At 44.6% G+C, this 11,516-nt stretch overlaps 1 protein-coding gene across 1 annotated transcript; it reads left to right on the top strand.

The window, feature by feature from the left end:
- The first annotated feature begins 1,591 nt into the window (after window positions 1-1,591).
- HIC2 (HIC ZBTB transcriptional repressor 2) lies at window positions 1,592-10,584 on the top strand. The gene is made up of 2 exons (XM_009940567.2): window positions 1,592-1,725; window positions 7,870-10,584. The coding sequence occupies exon 2, from the start codon at window positions 7,906-7,908 to the stop codon at window positions 9,616-9,618; it is 1,713 nt and encodes a 570-aa protein (XP_009938869.1). The 5' UTR covers window positions 1,592-1,725; window positions 7,870-7,905; the 3' UTR covers window positions 9,619-10,584.
- The last annotated feature ends 932 nt before the right edge of the window (window positions 10,585-11,516 follow it).

The following is an 11,516-nucleotide window of genomic DNA, read 5'->3' as shown; positions in this document are numbered from 1 at the left end:
TATGCTTCCAGTTGCACGGTATTTAAATGTGAGCTGGCCTGTTCATGCTGGCAGTGGTCCGTTCAGACTAGTTCAGCAAATGCTCTTGGCTCAGCATAGCCCAGGTCAGTAAGCAAACACTTGCTTACCTTTCACTTCTTCATTGTATTGACAAGATTTAAAAATTTTCAGTCTACAGCAGTCAAAACAAGGCGATCTGAATACAAAAGACCTATTAGTTCAGTGTGAAAAGGGTTTAGTTACAGAATTGTGGGGATAAGAATGCAGGTGGGAATGATGGGAACACTGTCCTGGGCCTGAGCCCAGCAGATATCCAGGAAGAATGAAGAACTATCTCCTTACATTCAGTGTCCTTTTCACAAAGACACTTTCTATTTCCCAGGCCAGTGTCCTCGCTCACGTTCTCTCTCTTCCAACTACATTAATTATTGTAACTCTTTTTCATTTGGCCTTTTATATTTAGGTTGAAATTATAATCAATATTCTTCTAACTTTTCAAATATAAGATTTCTAACTCCAGCAGCACAGCTGGAGACATGAAGCCATCAATGTGACAAGAGCTATGCAGAAGTTTCACTTCTCCATGAAGGTCTAAAAACCTATTTTAAACCCCTGTGAGGCTGCAGGCTTATTTCTGTTCTGGTTTTTTTTGGTTTGTTTTGGTTTTTTTCCCCACTGGGGGAGAATCACCGCTTGTGGAGAGGGGTCTGTGCTTACCATCTACCCTAAGACTATCCTCCTTGATAATCCTGCCAGAGCTGATTGCAGGAACTTTGAGGGAAGGAGGATACCCACTGCAGAGAATACCCGGATACCCTAGGCTTGACAAATATCTGTGGGATGCATCCTTCCCTGATGTGGAAGAGATGTTTTTGCTTTTTTCCTTTGGGCAGAGAAGGGTGGAACTATAGATGTTAAGTTTTGCAACTCTCAAACCAGCTGCAGTTCACCATGAATCAACTTGATCTCCAGTCTCCAAGAAATTAATTAAATTATCAGTGAAGCATCATTATAAATAGGAGAGAGTATAAAGTATTTTCTTTTCCCATCTTGCTCCACAGATGTAACAAAAACCAAGGGACCCAGGCTGGCTCAATGCCATAACATCTCTAGAAGAGCAGCATTTCAAAGGCTTGGGAAGGGGGACAGGGAAATGAGGACAATACAGAAGATCAGCATTTAAGTGTTTCTTCCATTGCCTGTACTGTGTGGGGAATGAGACTATGAAGCTCTGGCGCCAGGCTTTTCTCGTCATAGAGGCATTTCTAAATGGTTACATTTAGTTGCCTGAATTTCTGGGCAGAAGGAAGTTGGTACAGACATCCTGGGATCTGCTGGTTTTGGATATACGTGGGCTGGTGCCCCTGAAGCTCAGTGCCATTGGGAGTCCTGAATGGTGGTGGCCAGAGAGAGTCATCAAGAAACTTGCAGAGGCCTTCTGCTCTGTTGCTGTTGCAGTTCAGCAGTTCTGGGGAGATGGGTGGAGGGGAGGTTGTTCTAGTAGTTACATATTTAAGGCAGGTGGCCATTTTAAAATGTACGTTTCAATTTTGATTGCAGTTTTTTAATTGCATTTAACAGCGTCCCTGCTGGTTCTCCATTCTGCATCCGTGCAGCCACGTTCTATTGATGGCCTGTTGTGATTTCAATGGAACATCATGGGATGTACCTGGCACGTCGGGCAGCACTGGATGGAGGTGCCTTTAGCCCAATGTACCTGGCATGGTAAGCGGCAACCAAGTGGTTAATCTGCATTCTACTGCTCGTAGTCTCAGCTTGTATAGCAAGGTATTCCTGCTTTGCTGCAGCCTTGCGCTGACTGGAAATCACTTCGCTCTCCTGATGTTAGTGCTTTCATGCACACAAGGCCCCTACCTTTTCCACCCATGGAGATTCCCCTTCCCTGGGCAGTTTGCTATGCAGTAGAGAAGGGCCTAGCCATGTCAGGCTTTCATTGTTATTCTAGAACAGGAAAGAGATGGGGACTGGGAAATCATCTGACTCTTTTTCTTCTCTCCTTTTTGGGCCAGGAGCTGGTAGCAGTTGAGCATGTATTGCCCACGTACCTAATGTCCAAACATTGCTGCAGAGGTACCCAACAAGTGCTTGTGTCCACAAGCAAAGCGATACCATTTCTGTGGGAGTCCTGCAAGAGCTGCTTCAGGGAGCTGGGAGGGGAGTTCTGCCTGGCACTAACTGGAATGTAACAAACTAAACAAGGGCCACTTCAAGTTTGCTGATATGCAAAATGATCCTCTGTTCTCCTTCTCCTTTCCATGTCCACACCTGCAACATCAGCTGCACATCCTCCTCTGTCCTGCATGTTGCTTTCTCTCCCTTCCCCAGCTCTGCAGACCTCTCCCTGAGTAACCTGACATGTCGGTCTTACCTATTCTGAAGTGAGAGATATTCCTGTGAGAAAAACAAGGGTTCTGCATTCTGTTTTCTGCTTGAGCCCACCTCACAGAGCTTTTGCTGCTCCACTGCTGATGATGAGAATGCACTTTCTTCCCTCTGCTTCTGAGTTCTGCTGTCTGCCTGCTCACAGGGGCTGGGGATAGGGGACCGTTTAGGCTAACACAGTTCCTGCATTCCTTCCTATGCCTCTGTTGCCCTGGAATGTGAATACCTTTACAAGGCATGGGCTAATGACCTGCTAGCTGCAGCTCCTGCGGGGAAGGCTAGCGGCCACAGAAGCCCACTTCTCCCATACCTCAGGAGAGTCCTTGGAAATAGGTTCTGTTGGGATGTGGGGAGAGGAAGGTCAGATGAGCCAGTGAGCAACAGGAAAGCACTCTTCCCAGGGGGGTCTTCAAGTGCTTTAAAAAAGTTAGTTCACCTGAACCTGAAGGGTGCAGAAGTCATCTGTTTCAGTTTCACATTGATCCCAGTAGCACCTGGACACAGCACTTTTAATGTCAGAAGTAAATTGGTGGGAAAGAGCAATGTAGGACACAATTGATTTAATTTTGCCTTGTTCTTCCCCATACTCACTGCTGCAGTGTCTGCTCCGTGCAGCACAAGTGCTTGGGAAGGTGGAGAAATAAGTAAGCAGGCCACTGTCTTTTGCTAGCTATATTGTAACATGCACAGTAGGCTAATGCTTTAACAGCATCTGATTTGATATATCACATCTAACCTGTTTGTTGGTTTTTGTCTGCAGTACTGTTAGTTCACTGTTCAGGTGCTTGGTGGCTAGCCTTCTCATCCATCCACAAATCCTCTGCGTGAAATGAGTGATTCCTTAGATCTGTTTTTGATTGATTCTTTGCTTCACTGGTGTTGCTTCTTAAAAGGTAAACAATACTCATATGCTGCAATCTACAACTCAGAGATGAAATCAAATATCTCCTGCCAGAGGTTGCTAAGATAACACGTTTAGCGTTCATTCAGCAAGTACTTTAAGGCAGAGATTTAGTGATATTAAAGCGAATCAAATCTGTAGTGATATGTAGATTTTATACTATTTGGAGGGGTGAAGGGATTCCTCTTCTCCTGTACTTTGGCAATCTCATTTTCTGCGATGTCCAGAGTCTTTGTGGAAATCGAGAGAAAATTAAGTTTTTCCTGCTTTGTAGTAAGAGCAGCACAGCTCCTAGAGCAGTCTGTGTGTTCTGCACACCTTCATGCCCATGGGATCACAGTGTGCCCCAGGCTGGGCTTAGCAGCTTGCAGTTACCCAGCTCATTGAGCGATACTGCTTATGAAGACGCTATCGGCTCTTAGCTTGCAAAGCTTTGTTTGATGTGTGGCATCTGCTTGCAGCATTACTGTATTCTGTGATTTGTGCCCTGTATTTTTCATGTCTTTGCATGTGCTGTGTCTCAGTGTCATGGATGTGGTGGAGGTAGTGGAGAGCCTCAGTCTTGCTTCATTCCCTACTTGCACAAGAATATTTGAACAGCCTCATTGCTCTGAAACCTATGTGTCTTGAATGACTAGGAAGCAACCTGAATCTGAAAACAGACCATCTCTAATGCTATTTGTCCAAAGCCTTCTGTGATCCTGTTTTAAATGCATAGTGAAATTTTGTACACCAAATGCAGTGATAAAAGACTGTGGCCCCAGTGAGACATCTACATATTCTTGAGGTCTGGAGTTTGGTTTTTTTATTAGAAATTCATCTGAGCCTTTTCTAAGCCAGGGTTCCTCTGAACTGGGAGTATGTTTTTTCTATCTTTTTGCAGAAAACAGAAAATGAAGGGTTCTTCAGAATTATACTGAGATACAAGAACTATAAACCACTGTGATTTTTCAGGGCTTTTGGGAACTTCTGTTGTCATTATTGGTGGTAATGATGTTATCCAAATGTTCAGGGTTTGTTAAGAGCCAGTCTCTGCAAACTAATGGATAGCAAGGCCTTTGTAAGGCTGCACCTGCCATTTGTTTGGGAAGATCTGCTAACTTTTATACTGGACTTAACCTCGTAGTTGTCTTTGGTCCCATGCTTTCAGCTAAAAGTGAGATCTTAGGAATGTCATAGATTAAGGAATAATACCTGCTTCTCTTTCCCTAACAAGTTTTCCAACACACCTCTCTTCCCCCACCTCTGAAATGCATCATTGCTAAAGAAGGGTTTGTAACTGGTGAGCTCTGGAAAATACCTGGAATGGATTTATTTTTGTTCAGGACTGCACAAGATACACAAGCCAGACTGATGCTATAAAGCTTTTGTCAACAAAGACATGGCAGTCAAAGCTGTGTTCCCTAACCTATGTTGCTGTCCTGGTAAAAGCCCTCGGTGGGCAATTCCGGCAAAATTTTAAACATGGGGCTCTAAACTTGGCTGAAGGTTTTGCTGCTTTGTTCTGTTATATTCATTTTGTCGGGGTTGCTAAATCCATGTTAGACTTCAGCTAAAAAATTCACATTTGATAGACAGTGTGACAGTGCTTAAACCTCACCGCTCCTTTGAAAATCTACTAAAGGTAATAACCTACCTCATACTTTTGTCCTACTGAATGTGAATACTTCTGTAAAATTTGACATGAGATAAACAGAGGTAATTTAAACAACTTGTACTATGCTAATTTTTACGCTGCAGAACATACTGAGGTTTAATAATAACATTATCTTCCTCATGAAGGTCAGTAAAAACCAGAACTATAATTCTGCCCTTGTTTTCAGGGCTTTCCCTGCAGGCTCATTACCTGGTTTCAATATCATTTAAGGCAGAAAGAAAAAAAAAAAAGAAGTAAATTCTAAAAATATTTCCCATTAGTAGCTGCAGCAAGCCTTGGCTCTTTGCAACGGCTTAGACAAACATGTATACAGAGATTTCTAGCCTTCTGCTTCAAGTGTCACATCAATGGGAAATAAGCTTGCTTTTACTTCAGTAACATACTTTGTTTTAATTGATCTGTTTAGACAAAAAATATTGGCTGTGCTGTTTCCTTTTCCATATTTGTCCTTTATGGAACACTTAAAAATCATATCCAGGGATTTTGTGTGTAATATGCATGGAATAGCACCATTATGTTTGTAGTGAAAATAGTGTAGCAGTAGCCTGTCTCTTGCTATTCTTGAGCAGGATGCATTTATATATATAGATGCTGTGTTATGCTGCAAACCATGTTTTTGTCCTTCCCTACCAATATATCTTGGTGACCCAGAAGCAAGTACTTTTACTGGCCTGGCTAGATAAAAGTGGGTATTTGGTGCCTCTGTGCTGTTGCTTCTTCCTCTTAATCAGCAATTCTGGAAGCAAGCCACTAGAACCAGACACACTGCCTGCGTGCTGCAACTCTGATGTAACTAATTACAGCACAACTTGTTTTTAAAGTGCTCAACACTGTTCAGTGGTGGTAATCCCTGTCTCTGTCACCTTTTTGTGATGCAGCAGGGTGAGCTTCTGTGACAGAAATGCTATCGATGGTGAAGAAATAACTGGCTAGCACCATGGCAAGCCTGTATTTCCCCCTTTTGGCTGCCACCCTTTCTAAAGCCAGCCACCTCTAGGAACAACATTAATATGCACAAAGGCACAGTGGTGAATCCACAGTCTTCTTGGGTTCCCAGCCATTGCTGAAACTATCTAGAACAAAAAAGCAGAGCAGCCATTTAGTTGTGGGTCAAGGTGACGAGCCACTGAGATCTGCGTCGATGCTGAATTAGATGCTGGTACACTGAGCAGGGGCCACAAAATTCTACCAAATGCGTAACCAAGTACCAGGCTTACCACCTAACCAAGTGAAGAAAGGTATCCTGCGGCAGAAGGTAGGCACCCGCTTGGCAGATCTGTTGGTAAAAGCATAAGTACCAGGCTAGTCAGGCAGCAACATTGGAGGGAAAATTGCGTTAGTTTACTTTTTGGTAACTTTTTTCATACAGAAAAATCTTTTTGTTGTGGATGATGTAAATTCACCACCTTTCTGCCAAATTAAATCTTTCTATTTATCACCAGTTAGTGAGAATCAGGTTTGAGGGAGGTTATTTTTAATATTGACAGTATCACTCCTTATTTATTTTTCTTGTGTACACATACTTGACTCAGAGGCAAGACAATGCAGTCTGATGCTTCATCATTTGAAATCTGATGGGACAGAATGTGGTAATGGGACTCACGCAATAAAAACATTAACTAATGATGAATTTAAGAGAAAATTTAAGCTCTTCATTTCTATGGACTTGTGGCCTACTCCTCCTTTGGTAAAAGAAATCTGTTTCAATAAGATGATGAACTGGGAAAGGAAGGAAGGAAGGAAGGAGGAGGCTAAAGATGGCTGTTGTATGTTTGGTATTTAATTCCTACATTTGAACCTCAGAAATTATTTTAAATCAACTTTAACAGATAAATGCCCATTACAAGTAGTAGTTGGCACTTTCAAACAAAACACTCAAGAAATAAAGTTAAAAATTTATCTTCAATTCCTGAATGCAGCCCCAGATGTAAATTCTAATTCTTATGTATTGTAGTATCTACGAAACATGCAATTGCAATTAGTTCTGATTTGCCGCAAACTAGGTATTTCAGAGAGCCCATACTACTGGGAAAGCCAATATAAGTGTCTAAACTAAAATGCTTAGTGAATACTGGTTGTGAAATACATGAACTACACAGAGGTACTTGACTCTATCAGCTTAAACAAAACTCCTTCAAAACTAAAGGCAGGGCAGAGTTACCTTAAGAAAATGGTTTCAGATTGTTGAAGACATTTGGTGGCACTTTGCTAGCTCACATCCTGAATTTCAGCCACTTCAGGGTTGATTCTGGCCCTTCATGCCAATGGACTGGGATATGGACATTGCCAGAGGGTGGTTTTGAAAGCAGCCTTTCATACTCTCAAGGAGATTTCCCATTCACACCTCAGTGTGATTAATTCCATCTTCAATGGATTTAGTTCCTATACGTCATTTTCTCAACCCCAGAGCAGCTGGGTGTTGTAAGATTTCAACATGTAAGAGCCACGAAACAAACTACATGTTAAAGCAGGGAAGCTGCAGCTTATGCTAATTATTCTACATGCTCAGATATGCAAATGGCAGTAAAATAGATGCTTCTTTTTTCTTCCTTTTTTTCTTGCTCCCCATCTTCCCTTCAGATTTCTATCAGAAGAGGGAAACAGCTCTCCCCTGTACCTAACTGTTGTTTTCCTGCTGGTGTCTTTTGAATGGTAATTCCAGCCAATGACAATTGCTTTTGTAAAAAGATATTTGCAAATCTTGAAAGACTTGAATCAAATCTTAGCATGAGGAATACTTCTCTCTGTATTCCAAGCACGATCACAGTTTGCAGGGCTGAACATACCCCGAGCTCCTCAGTCAGTGTCAAGCCTAACATAGACTGCACCTTGTTAAGCCAGTCTATTAAATGTAGACTTGTTCGAGTGGAAACAGCAGGCTCACACCTCTCATCCTCCTGTTTTGCAGGTGGTAAGGTGAAGGTGAAAGGAAGAGAAGGTGGAGATGGAACTGCCAAATCATGCCAAACAACTGCTACTGCAGCTGAACCAGCAACGAGCCAAAGGTTTCCTCTGTGATGTGATCATTGTGGTAGAAAATGCCCTGTTTCGTGCCCATAAGAACATCCTGGCAGCCAGCAGCATGTATTTCAAATCCCTTGTCCTGCATGACAACCTGATTAACTTAGACACGGACATGGTGAACCCCACCGTGTTCCGGCAGATCTTGGACTTTATTTATACTGGTAAGCTCTTAACGACTGACCAGCCCGGTGAACAGAACTTTAATGCTCTCCTCACCGCAGCAAGCTACCTCCAACTGCACGACCTGGCAGCTCTCTGCAGAAAGAAGCTGAAGCGGAACGGCAAGTCCTTTGCTGGCAAGGCTGGTGGCCTTGGTGTCGGGAGATCTGCCAGGAGTCAGAGACTTTCCACTGCTTCGGTCATCCAAGCTCGCTATTCAGGGTCAAATGAGGGGTTGAAGGGCTCGCACTCAAAGGAGCTGTCAAAGGGAAAGCTCTCCGATGATGAGGTCTTCATCAGCAGCTCCAACCAAGAGAACTGTCACTCCTTAAGCAGGGGAGCCAGTAAGAATGGCGGTGGGGGCAGCAGTGCAAATGGGAGCACCGGCGACCAGGAGCTAGGCCTCGACCTGTCCAAAAAAAGCCCATCGCTCCCTGTTGCAGCCTCCCACGATGACACGCTGCACAGCGAAAGCCAGCACGGCTCTCCCCAATCTGCCTCAGCCCCCGCAGCCAACAGTGCCTCATCGTTCGACGAGTCTGGAGTCGGAGCCCCTCACAGCATGGCGGACAGCAGCGACCCCATGGAGATGGATCTGAGCGAAGAGTGCCACCACTCGTTGACGGAGAGCAGCCAGCGGAAGGGCCTCCGGCACTCGTCCCGCAAGAAGGAGTGGATCAAGAAAGACAATGCCTTTGACCGAAAGGAGGGGGGCAAAGACAGGGACGAGGGTGAAGGGCTGCCCAATGGTATCCTGCTGGGGCCCTTGTCCAAGTCCGTGGAGCGGAGTCTGGCTGGGGCCTACGGCGCAGACCTACCCTACCCGTGCAAGGAGGAGGTGGAAAATGGTAAGGAGAACAGTGATGACAGTGGCCAGAGCGAGAGTGAGAGCGGCGGGCATACTAGTGCCAACTATGTCTACCGGCAGGAGGGGTTTGAGCCAGTGGCCTACGGTGACAACCTGTATGTCTGTATCCCCTGTGGCAAAGGCTTCCCCAGCTCCGAGCAGCTGAACGCCCACGTGGAGACGCACACTGAGGAAGACCTTTACATCAAGGAGGAAGGCACGTACGGTGGCAAGGATGAAGCCGAGGATTTGTCCAACCCCAACCAGTCTTACTCCGCGGAGTCCCGACCCTTCAAATGTTCAGTGTGTGAGAAGAGCTACAAGGATCCAGCCACGCTGCGGCAGCATGAGAAGACTCACTGGCTGACGCGGCCCTTCCCTTGCAACATCTGCGGCAAGATGTTCACGCAGCGGGGCACCATGACACGGCACATGCGCAGCCACTTAGGGCTCAAGCCCTTTGCTTGCGAGGAATGCGGGATGCGCTTTACCCGGCAGTACCGACTGACAGAGCATATGCGTGTCCACTCAGGAGAAAAACCTTACGAATGTCAACTGTGTGGTGGGAAATTCACCCAGCAGCGCAATCTGATCAGCCACCTGCGAATGCATACCTCTCCCACATAAGCCAAAGACTCCAGAATGAGCTTCGAGCCCATCCGCAGTGATTTACCTTTCTGTAGACTTGCTGCTTAAAAAAAAAGAAAAAAGAAAAAAAAAAAACAAAACAAAAAAGGGGGCAACTCCCCATACTCTGTTCAGTCATGGGAGGCCTAAACAAATGTAGCTTTAACATTTAAAAAAAAAAGTTCCTTTTTTCCCTTTTTTTAAGAAAAGAAAGGTCCACAGCCAAGCTGATGCATTTAGTCTAACTCTCCCTCCAAATCTTGGTGATCTGGCAAGAAATGCCACTTCTTTTTGCACACATCGACTTCATTGTCATATTGATTATCTGGAGCATGTAGGGGGACCATGGGGAACTTTCAGCCTCTCCCTGCTCCCTGCCTGTTCCCTTCATGTTACTGCCACCCTACTCACCTCCTCTCTTAAAACCAAACTCAGCAGAGGCATTTCTTGCCATTAGAAAGAAAATAAAGTACACCTTTTCTGTGGCCTAAGTGGCTGTGAGATAACCTAGCACTGCATTCACAAGTGCAGAAGCTGTGTCTGTGGACCACCTCACAGGGTTGGCAGCCCCTTCAGATACTGTGGGAAAGCCGTAGCAGTGGTGGAAGCCACCACCCCTCCCCTGGGCTGGCGATGGTGGGGAGAGCAGTCCACCTAGGTGCGCACCAGCCAGAGTACTTCAAGAAATGGCGATGCCTCCCTCACCATCCCTCCCTCTTTTGTTTTGATCTTTATTCTTGGCACACATCCGTGACCACACGCCATCTTTTCCCACAAAACACACAAACCTCTTCTGCCTTACCCATGACTGAACAGGGACTGGATGCCCTGGGAATTTCTTTCAGTGAGCAGGGGGTCGTCTTTACTTTTCTAGTAGTTTCGTATGAATATTCTTTGCTTAGAGGTACTTGTTTTATTAAAGGAAAAACCATTGTAACGTTTATGTGAATGTTTGAACTGGAAGGTCTGAGGTTAATTCTAGGGTGGGTGGGTGGGGAGGGGGTTTGATGTAGGCTGGACTTGCTACAAGTTCCTTAGGTACTTTTTTATTATTTTTTTTATTTTATTTTTTGTGTGTGTGTATGTTTTTAGCTTTCCTCCCTCACTAAAGAGTGAGTCTGTGTGGACAGACTCATTACCTTTGCTACCTCTTGAATTCATGAGAACAATAAGATGGTTAGTGAAAGATTAGGCATTTTTTTTTCTCTTATTGTAAGTAACTAAATGTATAAAAGTAGAAGCTAAATTAAAGTTGAGGGATTTTTACCACCCCGTCCTTCCATCAAAAGTCATCTAGAGAAATGTTAAAGCAAAGCTCGGCCAAAGACAAAGTACGTTGAGCCAGAGGCTGTGCTGGCTGCTTGGACTGGCTCATTCGCAGTCTCTTGGCTGTTTGTAGTCACTTTTAGATAAAAGAAGAAAACTTCTCTGAGCTTTTTGGGCCCTTTCCAGCTTTGTTTATTGAATCTGGATACTATGGGGAGGGGAAAATGTCCCCCTCATCTTCCACTCCCCCAGCACATCTGGGTCAGTCTGTAAACACCTGGCAGGACAGAGGGTGAGGGCATAGCAGCCTATAATTTACTAGAATCCAGAGTGCAATAAGGTGGGGGAGAGGAGGAAAAAGCAAACCAAAGTGTTTCATATCCTCCCTTTTAGACAATTTAACACACGCACACAAAAAAAAAAAAAGAAAAATGAAAAGAAAAAGAAACAAAATGTTCTTGCAACATCTGCATAAGACATCACAGCCAACAGCTGCTATTGGTTTAGGAGAGAAGACAGAGAACTTAGCCCACCGATTCTTGGCCCCCTTGACTTTGTTGGCGTGACCTTGTGGAAAGCTATGGCTTATTTCAAGCCTCCCGTGACTGTGGTGGTAAAAATTCACAGCCAGT

Source organism: Opisthocomus hoazin, chromosome 13, assembly GCF_030867145.1.
Source record: "Opisthocomus hoazin isolate bOpiHoa1 chromosome 13, bOpiHoa1.hap1, whole genome shotgun sequence".
Classification (NCBI taxonomy): Eukaryota; Metazoa; Chordata; class Aves; order Opisthocomiformes; family Opisthocomidae; genus Opisthocomus; species Opisthocomus hoazin.
The sequence above is the reverse complement of the archived record's forward strand: the minus strand, read 5'-3'. Positions and strand labels throughout refer to the sequence as shown.

Coding starts and splice junctions, on each gene's coding strand:
- HIC2 (XM_009940567.2), top strand. CDS start 7,906: ATGGAACTGCCAAATCATGCCAAACAACTGCTACTGCAGCTGAACCAG.